The sequence below is a fragment of the Carettochelys insculpta genome, chromosome 3 (assembly GCF_033958435.1).
Source record: "Carettochelys insculpta isolate YL-2023 chromosome 3, ASM3395843v1, whole genome shotgun sequence".
NCBI lineage: Eukaryota > Metazoa > Chordata > Testudines > Carettochelyidae > Carettochelys > Carettochelys insculpta.
In genome coordinates this window covers 141,662,988-141,687,015 of record NC_134139.1, presented here as the reverse complement: position 1 = coordinate 141,687,015, position 24,028 = coordinate 141,662,988, and the positions used below count along the sequence as shown (strand labels likewise).

The 24,028-nt window shown below is 43.2% G+C and overlaps 1 protein-coding gene across 1 annotated transcript in view; it reads left to right on the top strand.

Annotated features, from left to right (window-relative positions):
- Positions 1–18,854: 18,854 nt before the first annotated feature.
- SPACA1 (sperm acrosome associated 1) overlaps positions 18,855–24,028 on the top strand; it is a 28,567-nt gene continuing 23,393 nt past the window's right edge. Inside the window, exon 1 of the mRNA XM_074988853.1 lies at positions 18,855–19,011. Coding sequence (XP_074844954.1) covers positions 18,855–19,011 — 157 coding nt within the window. The remainder of the gene's footprint in view (positions 19,012–24,028) is intronic.

The following is a 24,028-nucleotide window of genomic DNA, read 5'->3' as shown; positions in this document are numbered from 1 at the left end:
TGTCCCATATTGGGATGAAAAGTTAAAAACGTGAAGTTTTTGTGAGAGTGGATTTCCAGAAAAATTCCATTTCAGGAGAACTGAAAGTGTATGTCTATTTTGAGCATATGTGACGTAGCTGCTCACTGATTGCACTGAATAGGATGTAGCTGTCAAGAGACTGTCTTTCCGTGCATTACTTGGCATTTCCTCTGTTAGTTTCTTTCTGTTTGACTTGTATTGATGAAGGATGCAGGTGTGTGGTCGGTTGCTGCATAATTGGAAGTGATGGTAAAAGAGCAGTGAACGAGATACACAGAGAGCAACAAGATTATTTAACTCCCTAGGGGGCTAAGTAAAGATGAATTGTTGGTAAAAAATTGAGTGTATGACATATGCACCCAAGGTTCAAGTCACAAGGTATCAGTTTGAGTTCCCGGACTGCCAGGAAGGTCATGTCAAAATACTGGATAACATCAGTTCCCAAATATATATGTTTCCAGGTGGTATAATTAGTAGTCTGGTTATAGATAGCTGATTCTGTTTCTCTGACTCTCTATCTGTTGTTAATGTCTCTGTGTAAACTAATCAGGGAAATACCAGGTCTCTTTCTCTGTCATACTGATGTAAAACAGGATTAAGTCTTCTGATGTCTGTAGAACTAACTAGTATAAATATATGTTATTTATTTGTATGTATTTATTAACAATTTGTTAGTCTCTAAGGTGCTATAGGACTGCTTGTGATTTGTGAAGCTACAGACTAACACAGCTAACCTTCTGAGACTAGTATAAATGTCAGAGAACAGAATTAGGCTCAATGTTTTTCTAGCTTTTAGTTTTTCAGAAAATATCATCTTTCCCAGGTGCTGGAAATGACTTAAAAATTTCAGCTACATCCTGAGAAATAACCATTCATGAAAACAAACAAACAAACAAACCCCAAGCTGATCTTATAGAAGACAAAAGAATGAATTAAAAGCCTAAACAACCTTCAGTAACGTGTTTAAAAATTTGATTATTTCACTTAACCTGTGCTTTCTTTTGAATCAGAGTTATAATTACGCACCTGGGGACCAGTTATATTTCATATACGTGGAACTGATGTTATTCAGCATTTTGAGAATCCTTATACCTCCCTTTTATGTTATTTATGATTTTTGCAAGAAGAACAGGGGCAGCTTGGGGTCAGAAAAAGATCTGAGAGGCCAACTCTGTCTTGTTTAATCCCTAGGGAACTGATACGACTTTCTCTGGACAGTATTATTTTATATTTTTCTTCACAGGTATTTATTTATTTCAGTCTCTAAATTATATCATCATGCTGGCAGGGCAACAGTCCTCTGAGAATAACTTTTGTTTGTGCCTGTGAGCTGGTTTGGTATCTGTGTTATGTGATTGAGGATGGAGTCCTAAGAAGGCTTAGGTTTCAGCATTGTTTAATTTCTTCCCCCCTCACTTGATTCAGCAGCCAGAAAACTGACTGGAAAGTATGCTCATTGACATTAACCCTCATACTTAGTTTGGGGAAGAAACTGCCTTTGTATTGTATGTGCAAAACGTCTAACTTGGTGGTCCCTGAAGGAGGCTCCTAGGCACTTTCACAACACAAATAACATTAATTAGAAAGCAGCACCTTGCAAAAGATCAAGTCATTTCTTTTTTGAAGGAGGCCGCAGACTAATTCCACACATGATGGAAAAGTGGGGCAGCTGGGGCAAAAAGGGAGATGGGTGTCCAAAAAAATCATCGTTACTGAGCTGGATTAGAGGCAAGGTCTGTTGCTGAACCTGAAGAGCTGTCAAAGAGACATTTGCCAAGTTTAACTATGAGGACAGGAGGCAGAGCTATTTGTCTCTCAGCTCTAGCAGCCCTATGAAGTCAATAGCATCTACTGGTATCCCACAGGCCAATCTCATGACTCAGCCACCCTTGAGCAGAAGATTGAGAGAGGCTGAAGTGACACGGGCTCAGATTTTTAAAGGTACTTAGTCATTGCCCCCTTCAGTGTTATGTTTATTAAAGGCTGTCCCCTCAGAGTGGCCACTAATACGAAGTACTTGATGCAGAACTGAGTGGGGACCCTATTAATATCTCATGAGTAACAATGGACACCTTGTGAGACCTTTAGGAAGATACCCCAAAACTACACAGTGACAAAGAGCTGTTTGAAGAAAGGACATCAAGGATATAGTTCTAGTACATGATCAGGAACTCTTTGCAGCCCAGTCAAATCTGACTCTGATAAGCTGAGAGACAAAACCCACTGAGGAAAGAAAACAAACCTCTGGTTGGTCTATGAATGCAGCTTTTTGTTTTCATTAGTTACTGCACAGCCCCCAAATTTTTACCCTCCACTCCATCTCAAAAAAGCAGCCAGTCATGGGAAGGCAAGGAATCAAAGAACTGCTGTTTAATGTAGCTGGTTTATTTCAAATGCATACATTGGCCATAAGGGGGAAAACAACACATAGCATACACTGAACATTGAAAACACATTAGCAAATGCATATTTTTTGCCAGCAGATAAAATTTCTAGTAACACAACAATGGAACTATAAATCAGTGCATTGGAAACAGAAAAAGAAATCAATATCTGAGCATTTAAATAAAATGCTTTAAAATAATAAGAATAATAAAAAAAAATTCCACAGATGCAATCCAGTACCGGGGCATTAAGACTACAGGATTTTATAGGAAAAACATTGTAAGCTAAACATGTAATGTAAACATTAAAAACAGTATTTTGGTTTTCCAGTCTAAAAGTCCAACACAGATTTCTTGCATTCATGTTTAGATTCACCAGGTCACACTAGCAGCCACAAATTTCAGCAGCTGCTGAGCATTCCTGTTCTTGTGCCTGATATCAAACTCTGCAAATATAGTTGCCCAGGTGTTGTTACCCTTTCATCCTTATATGTTAAAGAAAAAATGTGGGCCTAAAGTGACCTGACAGTGACCTTTTTAATAACCGTGGTCAAAGTAAATTGGCAAAGAACAATGCAAATACAATGATTTGGTTACTATAAATATGATCAAATAAAATAGCCAATCTAATTAGCTAGGGATCAAATTAAATAGAAGTTACTGCACTGAGTAATGGATAGTTAACTGGAATTGTATTTACTTATTTTTCTTGTACTGCAGAAGAGGACACATCTTTGCCTTTCTTTTCTTTTAATGAAGCCTTTAATTAAACAAAACCATTCTTAATTTTTTACACTGGGTGGAGCATTATTTAAAAAAAGGTAAATAGGAAGGATGAAGACAACAAATACTGTGATTCAGGTTTACACCTATATTACAAGTTAGGAGCTTACCAGAGTGGGCCAACATTGGAACTCACCTCTCCAGCAGATTGCAAGGAAGCAGCAGATGCTCAGTCCCTCTGAATATTACGCCTTTACGTTCCCAATTTACATTTGGAAAAAATTAGCAAACATTGTAAAGGCAACTCCTAATTTCTGCATGTGAGTTCATCAAGCTTCATGTTTATCTGTCCAAATTCACAGTGAAGAATGGTGCGAAGCTGACTGGCATCTAAAGCGGACATTCATGCTATGCTGTTAAATTCTTATTAGAACATGAAGTGGCAGTTCTTAAACCTAGATAATGCAAGGGGGCATCCTGTTGATTTTACTACTGTCCATTAAGATTTTTGATTCTGGAAAAAAAATTGGGGGATTTTTTAGCTTCATCATTATTATCTAGTAATAAAAAATCATTGAGTGCTGATTAAATAAATAAAAAATCAAGATCCTCTAAGAATAGGGCTTGTGAAATACTAGTTGCCATTTTTATTTTTAAAATGTTTTGTGAACAAATCCACAATATTTGCAAGGGCTTTGCAATAAGCTGCAGTGCTCTGTCACAACAATCAGTGTATTTATTCAGTGTATACACAAAGTTGCCTTTTTATGTATACCTCTGTTTAGAATACCTACTAGTTAATTTAGTGAAAGACCTGCTATTTTCATTTCTCCCACAGTTGTGGAACTACTACTGACAGTCAATCTGTCTAGGGATTTATCTTGCATGACCATGGTATCTTGGTGCCCCCAAACCATTGGTTATCTGATCAGATAGCTGTTTGGGAATTAATGAGTATCCATTCTTATTACGTCCCATGCAGTGTGGAGTCTGTGGCATATGTGGATAAATGCCTTGCTGTGCATTTCTAGGCAGGTGGCAGGATGCTGATGTGGTGGCTTGTGGGCTCACATTCTCCTTGCTTTACCAGAGACAAGCAAAGCCAGGGATATTGCAAACAGTGTGGGAGGGAGGGCGAGTGTAATATGATGTTGGATGATTTCCAGGTTATAAAGAACAGGGAGAGGGTGAGTGCTGTGGTGGGTTTTGGGAAAGGATTGGAGGACAAATGATTATTGGGTGGGAGCTTGATGAGTGTTCCCAATTAACAAACAGCAAGGCAACCCGATTAGCAGCCTGCCTTATGCTTCTGAGTGAGGTAGCTGTTACGTGCCATGGCAGGAACACAAGTAATGGCGACTTAATGTCTGAACGGGAGGCAAGTTAACAGGAACATCTGAAAATAACAGCAACAAAAGAAATCAGTAGCAACTTAATTCTCCAGTGAATTCTGTGAGGCTGGAGGCAGAGTTTCCTTGTGGATTCCTGTGGCTCTGAGGTTTTTCAGGCACATGTTTTTTGCTTTCTCCAAGGACTTTTAAATCCCTCTCCTCTGAGTGGAACATGTGGAAGAAAATCTGCAAGGTGATGCAGAGTTTCCGGGGATGTCTGTTCACTTGACAGCATTCCACAAGAGGGTACAAAACAGTTGACAGATTATCTACTCATGAGAAACAAGGAGAGTGTAGTTACTTCCTTTGGGAAGGTAAGCAAAGAGATAGGAACTTTATATAGATCAGGAAAACATCTAGTTATATTAAAAAAGACAAATATTTTAATAAAGCATATAACTCCTATTTGGGGCAGAAACTATCTGTCATTTTGTGTTTGCATGATGACTAGCACAAAGTGAGCCTGCTCTTGATTTGGGCCTCCAAGCAAGTAATACAATGAAAATAAATGATGATTAAAAAAGAAAATTAGCCAAGCAGTAACTGACTAAGTGAGGAAAAAATGTTCCCTATGGGGGGATCATTCCGTACTTGTCCATTATAGGGATTCTAGCAGCTTCTTCCAAAATATATTCTATTAACCACTGTCAGGTAGGACTGAACTAGATGGATCACTCATCTGATCCACATAAGTAATCAACTTCCTTATGCTTTGAAGAGAGAAAATAATTTATTCCACTTACACTCAAAGGCTTAGTGTGTGAGATGTTCCCAAGATGCACATTATCCCTCTGTGTAGCTTTAGCAATGTAGGATCCTTTGGAATTAATTTCCTTACTGCTTTTTCATAGTGAAATTCTGAGGGCCTGCCTGTGTTCTGTGTAAATGGAGTCTTCTTACATGTTCAGTTTACCAGTATTGATGGTACTTACATGGTACTTTATCAAATGTACATGGTTCATTACCGAAGTCAAAAGGTCAGACTCTCTCAGATCCAACGGGACTTCTCCCACATGCACATTTCTTGAACTGATCTGTTTTTCAAGATACTCCAGATGTTGTTCTGCCACAGGATTTCCTCTTTAATAATATTTTAATTGAATGGGCCTGCTCTATTACGCATCACTTAGCTGCTTAATAGATCATTCTTAGATATATGCAGTCAACAGATTCTTTTTTCTTGAATTTTTTTTTTCAGGCACAGCTTGCCAGTCCAGTAAACTCTCGAGATACGCACAATCAAGTTGTACGTGTCTCGGGTTAACATGACTGCTGCCCCTGACAGGAAAAACTGCAGTTGTCAGGGGCAGCAGCCTGCCTCTTTCCACCTCTTACAGGAGCAGTTTCCCTGTCCCGGACTGGCAGGGAGCTGGGAACCATGCAGTAGCCTGTCTCCCAGCTCCCCTCCACTTGCAGAGCTGGGAAACTGAGCAGGGCAGCAGCCCTGGTTAGTTTCCTGACTCCAAGGAGTGGAGGGGAGTTGGGAGCCAGGCTGACCCTCGTTCCCATCTCCCCTCCACTGGCTGGAGCCAGGAGACAAGGCTTCTGCCTTCCTCAGTTTCCCCTGTCTGCAAGTGGAGGGGAGCTGCTGCCTGGTTCCCAGCTCCCTGCCACTTGCGGGACATGGAAAACTGACCAGCTTGTCAGTTTCCAGGGCCCTGCAAGTGGCAAGTGATGGGGAGATGGGAATCAGGCTGGTCCCAGTTCCTGGCTCCCTGCCACTCTGGTCAGTTTCCTGGCTCCTGCAAGCCCAGGGGAGCTGGGAACCAGGCAGCAGCTGAGTTCCTGTCTCCCTTCAACTTGAATGAAAATATGAGTTACACAGGGGTTGCAGAAATGTAACTTGAGAGTTTACTGTAGAGTCCTGAGACTCCAGTTGTTAAGAATTGCTACTATGGAGGGACTCTAGGACAGGGGTCACAAATCTGTGGCTCCAGAACCGCATGCAGCTTTTTAAGGAGCCACTTGCGGCTCTGAGAGCTGCCGCTGTTGACTCCTCTTGTGGCTCCAGAGGTTGCCACCAGTTAAACAAAATCTAAATTCAGTTGCTTGCTGTTCAGCCTACTGAATTTAGTTTTGTTGTTTAAGCTGTGGTAGCTGGAGCTGCTCAGCAGTCAGCTGCAGCAGGGAGCCTGGAAGAGAAAGTCAGCTGGGCAGGGAGCCACCCCATGTAGGCAGAAGTGTAAGCTGGCAGGAGAACTGCAGGAAGGGGTGGCCAAGCCTTCCCCTGCTGGAGCCATGCCGCTGTGTCAAGAAGGAGGAGGAGATGGTGGACCAGTGGGATGTGGCAGCAGCCACGGCTGCCGCAGGACGGCATGCACTGCGGTGAGTTAAGCCTGGGGGTGGTGTGGGGGAGGTTGGGCTTCAGGGGGGTTAAGCCTGGGGGCAGAGGAGGGAGGTTGGGATTCAGAGGGGTTAAGATTGAGGGTGGGAGAGGGAGCTTGGGCTCGGGGGGGGATAAGCCTTGGAGTGGGGGAGGAAGGTTGGGGTTCAGGAGGGTTAATCCTGGGGCTGGAGGGTGGGTTTGCAGGATGGGGAGGTAAAGCCTGGAGATGGGGTAACATAATTTTCTAACTGATACAAATAATTGTGGGTGAACTGTTCTTAAAACAGGGGTGATGAAAACACGGTTTGACATTATTTATTAAGGATTGTCTGGTATTCACATGCTTTATTGTTCTTGAAGGACTGATCTTATAACCAAATTTGAAAAAATTCTTCTTCTCACGATTTCAGTTGCAGACCCCTGCTCTATTATGACAAAATGACTAGAAAGCAAAAGCTAGTCCAGGGATGCACTTTTTGCATTGCCACAAATACGATTTAAAGCTAGCAGACTTGGGCAGGAGCAGTCATTTTGAACAGCTAGTATGTGCATCTGATACGCAGCTGTATATGCCAGGAAAAATGTATTTTAAGGCTATAGCAGTCATGGAATGATTGAAAATCTGTGTATTTCCCTTCACATCTTGCAAAACCTGGCATTTCCTTCCTACATAAGGCCTGATTTCCATAGGTGCTGAGTACTCACTGTTCTAGCTGAAATCAGTGACGTTTGTAAGCATGGTGGTTGCCCTGGGTGCCAACTTCCAGGAGGACACCATACTAGCGTAGTGACTGGCCTTTTTCCCTTTCCAATGATTGGTTGTCCATTTGTGGAAGGTGAAGCAGGTAGTCATCAAAGTAGAGCAGGAGAGTAGACAGAGCCTGATGTGTGACATCACACAAGGAATCACATGCTGATTTTAGTCATGTGAATGGGGCTTTTTTATTTGCCAAGTTTCTTGAGTTTCTTCTGCAGTGCTGATTATTGCTGTTCAGAAATAACAATTCTGTATTTTTGGTCTTGAGACATCTTGGACATGCTATGATACACTGGTTACGATTAAAGAGTCATTGTTTACCAGTAGTTACTGTATGGTGGCAGGAGAGACTAAGTTTTCTTTCTATTTTCACAACTGGGAAATAACAGTAGTATCTCATATACCACAGAGTACTGACTGCTAATTTTTTTATAAAGTGACAACCACCATACATAGGACTGACTAAATAAATAAATAAATAAACCCACTGCAGGACTCAGTGGCTACGTCTACACGTGCAGCCAACATCGAAATAGCTTATTTCGATGTTACGACATCGAAATAGTCTATTTCGATGAATAACGTCTACACGTCCTCCGGGGCCGGCAACGTCGATGTTCAACTTCGACGTTGCTCAGCCCAACATCGAAATAGGCGCAGCGAGGGAACGTCTACACGCCACAGTAGCACACATCGAAATAGGGATGCCAGGCACAGCTGCAGACAGAGTCACAGGGCGGACTCAACAGCAAGCCGCTCCCTTAAAGGGCCCCTCCCAGACACAGTTGCACTAAACAACACAAGATACACAGAGCTGACAACTGGTTGCAGACCCTGTGCCTGCAGCATGGATCCCCAGCTGCCGCAGAAGCAGCCAGAAGCCCTGGGCTAAGGGCTGCTGCCCACGGTGACCATAGAGCCCCGCAGGGGCTGGAGAGAGAGCATCTCTCAACCCCCCAGCTGATGGCCGCCATGGAGGAACCAGCAATTTCGACGTTGTGGGACGCGGATCGTCTACACGGTCCCTACTTCGACATTGAACGTTGAAGTAGGGCGCTATTCCTATCTCCTCATGAGGTTAGCGACTTCGACGTCTCGCCACCTAACGTTGAAGTTAACTTCGAAATAGCGCCCGATGCGTGTAGACGCGACGGGCGCTATTTCGAAGTTGGTGCCGCTACTTCGAAGTAGCGTGCACGTGTAGACGCAGCTAGTATGTTACAATATGGACATAAACCGCAGAAAGAACAGAATTGTTCTCCCTTGGGAGGGAATCTGAACAGAATCTCAGATACTTTTGCCTGAAATGCTGCCAACAGAGGGTTAATTAACTACTTGTGGATCTTCACAGAGAGGTAGCCGTGTTAGTCTGTACCTTCACAAAAACAAAAAAGCAGTCCTGTAGCACTCGACAAACTAACAAAATAATTTATTAGGTGATGACTTTTCGTGGGACAGACCCTCTTCTTCAGAATTTTCCATATCTGAAGAAGTGGGTTTGTCCCACAAAAGCTCATCACCTAATAAGCTGACAAAGTCGGTCTTTGCCCACAAAAGCTTATACTCCAAACTATCTGTCAGTTTGTAAGGTGCCACAGGACTTCTTGTTGTTCTCAAACATACAAACACGGCTACCTCTCTGACACTTGTCACCTGATAAATTGTTTTTTAAGTTCAAAGTGCTACAGGATTGATTTTATACTTGTGGATTTGAAAGATAAGTAGAAGCAATTTCCAGCTGAGAAAAGCTTAGCCTAGGTTTTCAGTGGCCTGGGGAAGATTACCATTTGGCTTGCCAGCTAAAACTACCGCCTACCATCTCAGCTGTGGTAGCATATGTAAAATACATGCAGAGAAAGTCCAATGACCATCAGCCAATTCTTGCTCCCATTGAAGTCAACTGAAAAATTCTCATTGACTCAGGATGGAACTAGGCTTGTGTCCTGAGGTGTTCCAGGGTCTCTCAGTGCTTGTACAGCTTATAAACACTCTGCTTTATCTGTGTCCAATTTCAGCTGGCTGTGCATAACAAGAGCTTGAGGCAGTGCCTTCCCCAGAGTCTCTGTTTTGGAAATCTGGTCCTTAAAGACACACTTTCCATCACCATATATTTCTTTCCCAGCCACAACTTATTAACAATAACATTGACTGAACCATTCAGCCACTGACGTGCCCTGCATGCTCATTTGGGGCTCATTTGCATGCTAGTTTGGGGCTAGTGTAGACACGGCCTATGAAATATAAAGGCCTAGCAGAGCTTTTGGAAGGACCACGTAAAAAAACAAAATATTTTGCTCAAAACCAGATGATATCCCTCCTAAATAAGCTCAATCTACAAGAATCTGCCCTTCTCACACCCCCTTAGTTGCTTTGCTAGTGGATTCATGGAGGAGCACAATGGAGGATTCCCAAGTAGTAAGTTTGCCATGCTTACCTGTGCTTCTCCTATGACTGTTTGCACCATGGGCTGCTGCTCCAAGAGGAAAGGGAGTGGCAAAAGAACATATCTGAAAGAGCTTACAACAGCTTCCTCAGCTCTCCAGCATCAGGACAGCGACAAAAGCATTTCTGTAGTGTAGTGGGTGTTTGGAATCTTTCTTCCAAGCTCCGTTCTTATCCCTGGGTCACACATCACTTAATACTTTTTTTCTTCCCAGCCAGTGTTAGGAAGGGAAGAGTAGTCTTGGACCCATGACAGCCATCACTGCCCCAGGATCATAGAAGCAGGAAATTCACCAGTGGGCAGAGCTGGATTTTCCCAACAGTTGCCCACATAGGAGTTGGTGGGGAGAGATGCAACTCAGGTAGCCTTAACACCTTCAGGACCTGCAAGGGCTTATCAAGTGTTATAAATATCCATATCTTCATAAGTGTTCTTTGTTAGCATTCAAGCTGTATTTAGCCACATAATAGAAAGTAATTTCTTGATTATTTTATTAGACGTATTGCCACTACTAGAGCAGGAAACAAAAACCATTTGTATTTTTAATGAAAATCCTTGTTTATGCCCATAAAGAGCACAACAAAAATGGATGTTCCATGGAGTTTCATTAGTTAATAATTGGCAGTTTCATAAGTTTGTAGCTGCACATAATCAAAACATTCACACACCACTAAAATGGACTTGTGTAACCATCATCATCCTCATCAACAACCATGGGCTCAATGCCCATTGGTATCTGATGCCTCTCTCACTATTTCCTTCCACTTCTCCCTGTCCAGCTGCGGAGTGGCTTAGCTTCTGTAGACTAGCTCCACACCAATCTACTATATCATCTACCCATTCTCTGTGGGGTCTGACTTTCCTATTCAAACCATCCATTATGCCGAATACCAGGGTCTTGATTTTTCATTCATCATTCATTCTGCAAATATGCCCGAATATCTGTAACTTCTGTTGTATAACTTTCTGCAGTAGGTTCTCTTTTGGCTGTATCTTCCTATATAATTCCTCGTTGGTAACCTTCTACATCCATCCTATTCTCTGGAGCTTTCTATAACAACTCCTCTCAAATGCCAATATCCTTCTCTTCGAATCTTTTGTTATCACCCATGTCTCACATCTGTACAACATGCTGCTAATACACACGATTTCAAGATTCTCAGCTTTGTTCCTAAGATAATCGCTTTGCTTTTCCAGATCTTGTCCATGTCCTTCAAACTCACTCTTGCTTTCGCTATTCTAGTCGCTATTTCCTTCTTACAGTCTAGATCAGGCGTTATGTTGCTTCCCAGATGCGTGAACTTCTCTGCAGGGCTTATCAGGAAGGGTGTGGGACCATTACTGGATGAGGGAAGTAACCTGGTGACAGATGAAGTGGGAAAGGCTGAAGTACTCAATACTTTTTTGCTTCAGTCTTCACGGACAAGGTCAGTTCACCAGCTATGGCACTAGGCAATGCAGCATGGGAAGGAGGCGGGTAGCCCTCAGTGGGGAAAGAACAGGTTAGCTACGTCTACACGTGAAGCCTACTTCGAAGTAGCCTATTTCAATGTGGAGACATCAAAATAGGCTATTTCAATGAATAACATCTACATGTCCTCCAGGGCTGGCAATGTCGACGTTCAACATCGACGTTGCGCAGCACCACATCGAAATAGGCGCTGCGAGGGAACGTCTACACACCAAAGTAGCACACATCGAAATAAGGGTGCCAGGCACAGCTGCAGACAGGGTCACAGGGCGGACTCAACAGCAAGCCGCTCCCTTAAAGGGCCCCTCCCAGACACAGTTGCACTAAACAACACAAGATCCACAGAGCCGGCAACTGGTTGCAGACCCTGTGCATGCAGCATGGATCCCCAGCTGCAGCAGCAGCAGCCAGAAGTCCTGGGCTAAGGGCTGCTGCACACGGTGACCATAGAGCCCCGCCAGGGCTGGAGAGAGCGCGTCTCTCAACCCCTCAGCTGATGGCCACCATGGCGGACCCCGCTATTTCGATGTTGCGGGACGCGGATCGTCTACACGTGCCCTACTTCGATGTTCAACTTCGAAGTAGGGCGCTATTCCCATCCCCTCATGGGGTTAGCGGCTTCGACGTCTCGCCGCCTAACGTCGATGTTAACATTGAAATAGTGCCCAACACGTGTAGCCGTGACGGGCGCTATTTCGAAGTTAGTGCTGCTACTTCGAATAGCGTGCACGGCTAGACACAGCTCTTATGAGCTATTTAGAAAAGCTAGGCACACACAAATCCATGGGCCCACATTTAATGCATCCAAGAGTAGTGAGGGAATTGGGAGATACCATTGCAAAGCCTTTGGCTATTATCTTTGAAAACTCATGGAGATCGGGAGAGGCCCCAGATGATTGGAAAAAGGCAAATGTAGTGCCCATCTTCAAAAAAGGAAAGAAGGACAATCCAGACAACTATAGACTGGTCAGCCTCACCTCAGTCCCTGGAAAAATCATAGAGGGAATCCTCAAGGAATCCATTGTGGAGCACTTGGAAGAGGGGAACGTGATCAACAGTAGTCAACATGGATTCACCAAGAGCAAGTCGCGCCTGACCAACCTGATTAGCTTCCATGATGAGGTAACACCCTATGTGGACCTGGGCAAGTCAATGGATCTGATATACCTTTACTTTAGCAAAGCTAAAGCCCGAGGAGGCTGTGAAGGCCAGGACTCTATTAGGGTTTAAAAAAGAGCTTGATAAATTTTTGCAGGTTAGGTCCATAAATGGCTATTAGCCAGGGATAAAGTATGGTGCCCTAGCCTTCATAACAAGGGCAGGAGATGGATGGCAGGAGATAAATCACTTGATCATTGTCTTCTGTTCTCCTTCTCTGGAGCACCTGGCATTGGCCACCGTCGGCAGATGGGATGCTGGGCTCCATGGACCTTTGGTCTGACCCAGTATGGCCATTCTTATGTTCTTATGTTCTTATGTTCTTAAGCTCTCAATGCAGTGTCCCACAATATTTTTGCCCATAAGTTAAGGAAGTATGGATTGGATACATGGACTGTAAGATGGATAGAAAACTGGCTTGACAGATGGGCCCAGAGGGTAATGGCTAGTTATCATCCATCAGCTTATTCCTGTTGGTTCAGTTAAAACATTGTTATTACATACTGTTATTCTGCTCTTAACTTTCAGTAAGGACCTGCATGTTTCTGTTATTCTTGGGGAATGTTTTTGTACTGTTCTCTATATTGGAATATTCTAGTACAACTTAACATTGAGATGTGTTTGCATAAGTACTTTGTGACTACCACTTCTTAAAAATGTGTATTTTTGCAAAATCAGCCCTGCTTTTGCCAAATCACATCAGCAGGTCTTACTTCGTGCCACGCCTCTGATACAAGGGCTTTTATGTTAGGCTTTCGTCCTGCTACGGTCTCCATTATTTCCAATCCAATGAGCTGGTGAGAAACAGTGTAACAAACAGTATAGAGAAACAGTATAACAAAGCACCTATTGAAAAAAGCTGTGAAGTAGGACTCTAACCTGTACTTAGCATCATTAAATTACAGAATAACATCAACAAAGCAGGAGTTGTTACCTGCAATTTTTTGGGGGTGGTGGAGGGACAGAAAACTGAAAAAAAAAATCTGCATTGTTAGAAATTGTTGTCACTTCCCGGGTCTTGGAGTTGTATACAGGCAGCTGCCACCACTTCATGAAAATGATGACGTGTGTCTCTATGCTGGGAAACAATTGCTCCAATCAGCAGTAGGGTCATAAGAAATAGGTTGCCCTGTAGTCATATGAGGTTTTCACCTTAGAAGGATGACATCTCCAAATTTCACCTTAGAAGATGACATCTCCAAATGTCTAAAAGGAGGAAAAATAACATGGCACTAAATCTGTCTTTTTGCGTGAAGTTTACTAATGAAGCGCTGAAATATATATTCAGCACCTCATTAGCATGTGGGTGGCTGTGGCACTTGGAACAAATGTATAGTACTTGTGACCTCCTCACAACAGTAATTCTGAGGTTCCAGTGGCACATTGCAGGTCCAAATGAGCATGCAGGGCACGTCAGTTTGGGGCTAGTTGGGCACTTAGAAATTGACGCGGCTCGCTGCCTCACGGCTTGTCCCAACAGGGCTCCTTTTCAAAAGGACCCCGCCTACTTTGAAGTCCCCTTATTCCCATCTGCTCACAGGAATAAGGGGGCTTTGAAGTAGGCGGGGTCCTTTCGCAAAGGAGTCCTGTTGGGACGAGCCGATAGTCTTATTTTAATTTCCTTATGTTCTCTGTTGTCCCATTTGGAAGAGGTGGGAAAGAAGGAGGAGAAGAAAAAGTGAGAGATAACATGGGGAATGGTTAGAAAAGGAGAGGAAGGACACACAATATTTTTGGGGGGCAGTGAAGAAATAGAATAAATGTTCATATTAAATAACAATTTTGATATAAAATCCATGTTAACCAACCATCCAATACTTTACTGTTGTCTACTGTGTCTACTTGGAAAAAAACAAACAAACCTTTCTGGGTGGGGGCGGGGGATAATATCGTAAAAACAGAGCTCCTGTTTATTTGTGTGGACATTAAAAATCCACTTATGTGAGAGCAGCAGTTTTCCTTGCCACCTTCTCAAAATTGACATTTGTGCTATGAACCAGTTGTCCAGTTCTATCCCCCACACCAAGGGTTCCTTGCATTGGCATTGTATAGTTCTTTGAAATCTTTCAGGATGATAAAAATCAAACTGTAGAGTGGGAGATGACTTATTAGTTCATCTAGTTTATCATTTCTCTGCCTATAGAGGGTTATTCCTTATATCATAGTTACTTTTTCCCAATCTGTTATTAAAAGTTCCAGTGAAACTATAGAATATATCTTACAGTGCTCTAAACTCATCAGGGTACGCATAAGAACAAAAGAAAAGCCATACGGTGTAAGACCAAAGGTCCGTCTTATCCAGTATTCTCTCTTTTGACAGAGACCAATGCCAGTTGCCCCAGAGGAAATAATCAGAACATGTAATCAATGCTCTTTTGCTCATTCCCAGCTTCTGATAAACGGAGAGTAGGGAAACCAATCATTCCTGCCCATCCTGTATAATAGCCATTGGCGAACCTATTGTTCATAAATTTATCTAGTTATTTTTTGAACTCATAGTCTTGGCCCTCAGAACATCTTTTGTCAAAAAGTTCCACAGGTTGACAGTGTGTTGCATGAAGAAATACTTTCTATTGTTTGTTTTAAGCCTGTTGCCTACTAATTTCATCTGGGGACCCCTAGTTCTGGTGTTGTGTGAAGGAGTAAGTAACTTTTTTGGATTTGCTTTCTCTACACCAGTTGTGATTTTATAGACCTCTATCATATCCCACCTTACTCGTCTCTTTTCCAAGCAGAAAATCACAATTTTATTAATCTTTCCTCATATGGCAGATGTTCCGCATCCCTAATAATTTTGTAACAGCAACGAACGGTCCTGTGGCACCTTATAGACTAACAGAAAAGTTTTGAGCTTGAGCTTTCGTGAGCACAGACTCACTTCATCAGATGCTGGTCCTGGAAATCTGCAGGGCCAGGTATAAATAAGCCAGAGTCAGGCTGGGGATTACAAGGTTAGCTCAGTGAGGAGAGGTGAGGCTTACTACCAGCAGTTGATCTGGAGGTGTGAACACCAAGGGAGGGGAAGCTGCTTTTGTATTTAGCCAGCCATTCACAGTCTTTATTTAATCCTGAGCTGAGGGTGTTGAATTTGCAGATGAATTGTAGCTCAGCAATTTCTCTTTGGAGTCTGGTCTTGAATTTTTTTTGCTGTAAGATCGCTACTTTTAAGTCTGCTACTGTGTGGCCTGGGAGATTGAAGTGCTCTCCTACAGGTTTTTGTATATTGCCATTTCTGATATCTGATTTGTGTGCGTTTATTCTTTTAGGTAGAGACTGTCCAGTTTGTCCGATGTATATAGCAGAGGGGCATTGCTGGCACATGATGGCATAAATTATATGGGTAGATGTGCAGCTGAATGAACCCACGATGGTGTGGCTGATCTGGTTAGGTCCTGTAATGGTGTTGCTGGTGTAGATATGTGGGCAGAGCTAGCAACGAGGTTTGTTGCATGGATGGGTCCCTGCGTTAGATGTTTGTCTCTATCGCAGGGGTTGGAGCAAATGGGGTTATATCTTTTAAGATCTATCCGCATTTGCTCCAACCCCTCCGACAGAGACAAACACCTACAGGATCTCTATCAAGCATTCTTGAAACTGCAATACCCACCCGGGGAAGTGAAAAAACAGATCAACAGAGCCAGACATGTGCCACGAAGCCTCTTACTACAGGACAAGCCCAAGAGAGAAACCAACAGAACATCACTAGCCATCACCTACAGTTCTCAGCTAAAACCTCTACAGCGCATCATCAGGGATTTACAACCCATCCTGGACAATGATCCCCCACTTTCACAGGCCTTGGGAGGCAGACCAGTCCTTGCCCACAGACAACCTGCCAACCTAAAGCAAATCCTAACCAGCAACTATACACCGCACCACACTAACTCAGGAACCCATCCATGCAACAAACCTCGTTGCCAGCTCTGCTTACATACCTACACCAGCAACACCATTGCAGGAACTAACCAGATCAGCCACACCATCGTGGGTTCATTCAGCTGCACATCTACCCATATAATTTATGCCATCATGTGCCAGCAATGCCCCTCTGCTATATACATCGGACAAACTGGACAGTCTCTACCTAAAAGAATAAACGCACACAAATCAGATATCAGAAATGGCAATATACAAAAACCTGTAGGAGAGCACTTCAATCTCCTGGGCCACACAGTAGCAGACTTAAAAGTAGTGATCTTACAGCAAAAAAAATTCAAGACCAGACTCCAAAGAGAAATTGCTGAGCTATAATTCATCTGCAAATTCAACACCCTCAGCTCAGGATTAAATAAAGACTGTGAATGGCTGGCTAAATACAAAAGCAGCTTCCCCTCCCTTGGTGTTCACACCTCCAGATCAACTGCTGGTAGTAAGCCTCACCCCTCCTGACTGAGCTAACCTTGTAATCCCCAGCCTGACTCTGGCTTATTTATACCTGGCCCTGCAGATTTCCAGGACCAGCATCTGATGAAGTGAGTCTGTGCTCATGAAAGCTCATGTTCAAAACTTTTCTGTTAGCCTATGAGGTGCCACAGGACCCTTCATTGCTGTTATAGATCCAGACTAACACGGCTACCCCCCCCCCCCGATACCTAATAATTTTGTTTCCTTTCCTGAAATTTTTCCAATTCCAGTGTAATTGGAAATTCTCTCTGTGCTCATCACTATGCTAAATGAAACCACATATTTTTAAAAGTAACAGCTTCATCAGGTCACAGGAATTTTATGTGCTTGCTTGTTGATGTTTGTGTGTGTGAGTCAGTGGCTGTTTTTTGTATTTATATGTGTGGGAAGAAATTGTTGAGGGAAAGCAAAGTTGAAATACCATTTGTATTTAATTCTGAAAGCAATGTGGCCTGTGTTCATTCTTATTTCTTGCAAGGCTATGTCTAGACTGCAGGCTTCTCTCCGGAGACTGAAGGTCTCTCAGTAGCAGTCTGCTGAGGCAGGAGCATTCTGCCAACATCTTTATCTTCCTTGTTCCATGTGATCGTTGTATCTTGTGATGTTAATCTGGGCTTTTGCAGTGGTCACCAGTCGAACAAAATTCCCATTTTCCTCCAGATCCATTGTTTGGGGCAACTGGTATCTATACAGCTGTCTAGCTGAACGTACACCTATCTCATAGAGCTGGAGCAGACCTTCAGAGGTCAAGTCCAGTCCCCTCCACTCACAGCAGGACCTGTGAATTTAGTTTTTTCAATCTATTTGCCCCAGATTACTAAATGGACAGCTAGATCCTAGAGGACTGAACTCAAAACCCCTGGGTTTAGTAGACCAGTGCTCAAACCACTGAGTTATCCCTCCCCACTGGGTACAGCTGCATTTCAGCAGGGTGCATGTAAGTAGATTGTAATACTTTGGGTTGACAGCTGCCATCAAATAATATTATTGCAAGTATTTTTATTAGAAATAAGCCTGAAGCAGTACACTGAAGTGAAACCCTCTTTCCCTTGAGCTGTGTAAAAGTGCTGTATGGGTTCAACAGATTTTGTTACTGAGGCTCATATTTGTAACGAGTATCTTCACTATTCAGGTAGTACAGAGTTTGTAGTCCCCATTTTCAGAAGTCAGGGCTTGCAGTCCCTGCATACAAATACAGGACTGATGCTGTAGGCCCACATACAAACTAGTATTTATTTACACATCATGGACCAGAGTCGGCTCTCAATTGGACTAATTTAAATCCTCAGTGACTTCAAAGAAAGGCTGAAGCTGCTACGCTGAGCAGACCCTGGCCCCTACATGTTAGTGTTGGGAGGTTGCTGGAGGAGAAGGGGCACCGAAGGCGGCATTGCGGGGTGCTGTGAGACGAGAAGGGGCATGGAAAGGAAGCCCTGGGAGGAAGGGGCAGGGAGTGTGGGACGTCTTTGGGGAGCCAGTGGAGAACAGCGGGGAGGGAGTCGGTGAAGGGGCGCGGGGAGGACGGACATGGAGGAGGGGAAGCAGGTCGGGAGGGGGGGCACGCAGCGGAGGAGCGGGGTGTCGGCGAGGGGTGCTCCCGCTGCAGCCACCCCACCCCCGCGCTGCCCGGGCCCGGCTCGCCGGCCGCTCCGAACCCTGCCTGGCCGCCCTTTTGTGACGCCTCAGGCGTTGCCGGGCTGCGGCGGCGGGTTCCGCCGGGCCGGCCGGGCGCCGGGTTCAGGACGCGGGGGGCGGCCACTCGGGGCGCGGCACAAGATGGGGCTGCGGGCGGCGGGAGACGGGGGGCGCCTCGCCCTGAGCCTGGGGCTGCTCCTGAGCCTGCTGGCCCAGCGGCCCGTGCGCGCCAAGAACGACAGCGGCCTTCCCCTGGAGCAAGTCGTGGCTGAGCCGATAGCGCAGCTTGTAGAGACGGGTGAGGGGAGGGGCCGAGCCGAGCCGAGGGGGGACAGGCGGGTGAGGGGGTGTCAGGATGATACGGGGGTATCTAGATGGGTCGGGAGTGCCAGGCAGGGAGAGGGATGTCGGGGGGTGTGGGGCAGGGTGAGCGGACGTTCCCTGTAAGCTGTGCCCGTATGCAGCGTCTCAGAAAAGATTCAAATGCTGCCCAGCTGATTAGCAGAGTGCCAAGGGCTGTTTTTTTTGTTTCTGGCTGGTCGTGTTTGTAAGTGCACATAAAGTTATTCTGCACATGGACGGGAAAAATCCCCACACAGATGGAAAAGATCAGAGCAAACATCAGCTAGAGAGGGGGGTTCTCTGCTGGGTGTTAGTAGGGCTGCTTCCTCAGTGCTGAGGCAAAACAGAATTCCCTTGAGCATACAGAGAGTGGGAAAGTGCAGAAAGGTCCCTGCCCGCCTTTACAGCACTAGAAAGAAGCCCACCTCCCATGGTGTGTGGACAGCAGGGGAGTAGGTCATACCGTATGCCGGCAGTGGGAAGATGCCCTCCTTCATTCATGATTTGTTAAGTCACATAGCTTCTAAGGGGCCTTCCTCAAGGGGGAGAAAGGGAAATTCTAGAAATTCCAGATTTACTTGCCATTCTTGTAGCTGAACAGTTTGGGCAGAAGGAATGTGTTGGGTACACATCAGTTCTCTCGCAGTCTGTTAGTTCTTTGAGCAGTGTGATACCCAAGTTCATGCCTAGTATGTCCTTAGGCACAAGGACAGCTACATAGTCAATTGTATTCCTTCAGCCGTCTATGAGTGGGCTGTCCCTTTTCCAGAATTTTATGTCTCCATGTCCAGATACGCTTATCTTATTTTTCCCTACCACATAATTTTTCAAGCTGTATTTGTCTCATTTCTCTGCTCAGATGTAACCGCTGTCAGTGTTATTACAGAAATTGCCTAGGAGGGATCATAAGAGATCAATGCAGTCAGCTGCTTTGACTATAAAATATGAGTTCCAATAGTTGGGGAACTAGGGGTGAGAGTGTTAAGATTACCCCTTGACACTCAGGCCTCATGTGGCAAACATGTGGAAAACATTGCTAATAAGCCATAATAAGAGTAAAAGATTTAAAACATGAGTGAGTGACTTTTTCTATTAGTTCACTTCACAGGCATGACTTCGAACAACCTCTGTTGACATTCTCAAATAGGATTTTTAAGTATTTATCACAATGTACTATGTTCATTCTGTGATGTGACTTGTAATGAAAAGAGAATAATGGAAAAGATTTCTGGTCTGCGTAGTTTTTACAAGGATTCTGAATGTTGAGAACCTGAGATGTCTTTGTTCTGGTTGTAGTAATTGCAGCCCTATCACTGTAATTATTTTTTTTTCTGGAGAGATTTCTGAAATTTTAGATTGGATTAAAAATCTAGGGAGGAAAAGCAAGTAAAAAAAGGCAAGATTGCATCAAAACAGTGACTAGTACACTATTATATGAATAGGTCTTATTATGCTCCCCTTAAAAGATTGTATTTGTTTTCGTTTTCCTTGTTTTTATTTTTTTTTTCAAATTGACTTTGCGAACTGTAGGATTGAGTCCATTGTCAATTATTTTTGATGGACATACTAATTCACAGTCAGTTTTCAATGTCTAAATATGTTTAAAAATTTAGTTGGAATAGTATGTGAAAATAAAAAAATACATTTTTGAATTAGGGTTAGACATATCTGTTGTGAGTTTTCAAACATAAGAATTACCATATCAAGTCAAACCAATGGTTCATCTAGTTCAGTATCCTGTCTTCAGTGGCCAGTGCCAGATGCATCAGAGGAAATGAACAAAACATGGCAATTTTGAGTGATTAATTTCCCAGTCATTCCATCCAAACTTCTGGCAATTGAAGGCTTTAGGTTGACTGGTGCATAGGATTGCATTCTTGATCATCTTAACTAGTAGCTGTTGATGAACCTATCCTCTGTGAACTTATCTAATTCTTTTTTTTTTTGGAATGCAATTATACTTTGTCCTTCAGGACAGCCCATGACAAGAAGTTCCACAGGTTGACTGTGTTTTGTATGAAGATGTACTTTCTATTTTGTTTAAACCTGCTTATTCCATTGAATACTGCCTAACATTTGTGTTATTTGAAGGGGTTAATAACGTTTCCCTATTCACTTTCTCCACGCCATTCATGATTTTATAGACGTCTAGCCCGTGCCTCCTTAGCCATCCCTTTTTTCAACTGAACAGTCCCTTCCTTTTTAATTTCTTCTCACACAGAAGTTGTTTCATCCCCTTATCCCTTTTTGTTGTCCTTGTGTGCACCTTTTCCAGTTCTGACACATCTTTTTTGAGATGGGAACTGAACACTACAGAAATCAAGATGTGGGTGTATCATGGATTTTTGCAGTGGCATAATAGTATTTTTTGTTTAGTATTTATTCCTTTGCTAAATGTTCCTAACGTTGTGTTAGCTTATGTAACACTTTAAAGACCAACAAAATAATTTATTAGGTGATGAGCTTTCATGGGGCAGACCCACTTCCTCAGATCTGGAGATCGTGGGTCTGCCCCACGAAAGCGCATCACCTAATAAATTATTTTGTTAGTCTTTAAAGTGCTACATGACTGCTGGTATGTTTTGTTAGAATACAGACCAGCACAGCTACCTCTCTGTTATTGTGTTAGCTCACTTGACTGCTGCTGTACATTCAGCAGATGTTTTCAGAAAACTGCCCACGATGACTCTAAAATTTCTTTTTTGAAAGGTTACAGCTAATTTAGACCCCATCATTTTGTATGTATAGTCAGGATTGTTTTTCAATGTGTATTACTTTGTATTGTCAGTATTGAATTTCATCTGCTGTTTTCTTGTAATTACCCACATTCCTGAGATCCCTTTGTAACTCTTAACAGTCAGCTTTGGACTTGACTATCGAGTAATTTTGTATCCATTGCAAATTTTGCCACCTTTCTTTTCACTGTTTTTTTCAGGTCATTTATGAATATGTTGAGTAGTATTGGTCTCAAGACAGATACCTAGGTGAACCCACTATTTACCTCTCTCCATTGTGAAAAGCGACCATTTATTCATACCTGTTTTTTTCGTATCCTTTAACCAGTTACTGGTTCATGAGAGGACCTTCCCTCTTACGCCATGACTGTTTAGTTTGCTTAAGTTTGTGACAGAGAATCATAATATGCTTTGTAATGTTGCCATTGAAATGTGGGAAGCCTCCTGAGAGTATAGCACAATTTATATCTGCCCCGTAGTTAGAGGAAGTTTGCTTGCTTTGGGAGGAAATCTGTGCATCTTTTGTTAGTAGTCTCTGAATTTGTTGGGTCCCCAGCTACTCTTAAACCAACTAATAGAAGGGACAAAAATCCATTTCTTCATTTGTATTTGAGTAGTAAAGTACAGCCTCTTCTTTCAGATGTGACCACACCTTGCCAGAGTTGTCAGATGTGCCCATCTCTAGACTGGATGACTGTAATGTGTAGACTCTGAGATAGATACCTGGGGTAAAAAACACCCAGTTGGCCCCAGTTAACTGACTCAAGCTCATACTCTCGGTGAGTGTGGAGGGGCCAAGGCTTGGTCTCCAGTGTGAGCCTGAACATCTACACATCAATCTTTAGCTCTGCAGTCTGAACCTTGCAAGACTGAATTAGTTGACCTGGCCAGCCCCAACCATCCCATGACTCTTTTATCACAGTGTAGATGTACCCCTTGTGGTAGATCCTTAACTAGTGTATGTTGTCATGAGTCCACTTAAATCAATAGAACTATGACAATGTACACCAGCCAAGGATCTGCATTCTAACATGTTTGTATTCCTGTCCCTATAAATCGTGTTATAATATGGGTTGATCACAGTTACATTTAAACTCATTTATATTGGTATTGTAGGTGGAATCTTAGAAATCTTCTTAGTCTTTTTGTTACTCTGTGGTGGTTGAAATTATCCACGACTCTTTGGCTAACACCCATGGTTCAGGGAGCAATGAACGCATGGTGTATTAAGTTATGGGCCATTTTTCCATTTTCATATAGGCTGCATCAACACTAGAAGTTCTTTTGAAAGAAGGGGACTCTATCAACAGATCCTGCGGAGCGTCTGCACACAAAAAGCATTCTTTTGAAAGTAAATCAAAAGAACACAGCACTCCTTTTGAAAGCGCTCTTCCACTCCTGATTCAGGAGGAGCACCCTGTTTCAAAAGAAAATGTGTGTAGATGGTCTGCAGGGCCTTTCTTTTGAAAGAGTGGTCCTCATAGCCCCTGATCTTTCGGTCGCTGGTGTATTCTTTCAAAAGAGCAGGGGCTGTGTGGATGCTCTTTTTTGAAAGAGCAGATCACTCTTTTGATCTGTTTTTTGTGTGTGGACACATTCTTTCGACAGAAGTTCCTTCAGAAGAGAGCTTCAGGAAGGGCTTCTTTTGAAAGCTCTCTGTAGTGTAGATGTTGCCATGTCGATGATTATGCATGAGGTAATACTAAACTTTTTTTTTTTAAATTGCTCCCTATTTAGTTTGAAAGAGTCAATAACGAGCTTAGTTGTGAACTTATTCTTTAAATATTGTTGCACATGTTCTGATTAGCACAGTTTATGTAATGAAATAAATTGCAGATCCTGTTAGGAATAGCACAGATGTGGAATTATGAAGTTTCATGAATAACATTGGAAAAGAGGTTATATGAGTTTTACATCAGTTTATCTTTGTAGACAGGTTTCAGAGGTAGCTGTGTTAGTCTCTTTCAGTAACAACAACAAGGAGTCCAGTGGCACTTTGAAGACTAACAGTTTTATTATGGCATAAGCTTTTGTGAGTTGCAATTCACTTCATCAGAGGCGTGAACTTTGAAAGAAAAAGATAGTAGGAAGAGAGATGGAAATGTTACCTGAGAGCTATTCAATTTTATCTCTGTAGAGAATACCTACTACCACTGTAGTATTGGTCCCTTATTACAGAGTAAGGTAGACTGTTTTATGTGTGTGTATCACTATCTGCTAGTGGGAAGAAACCAATCA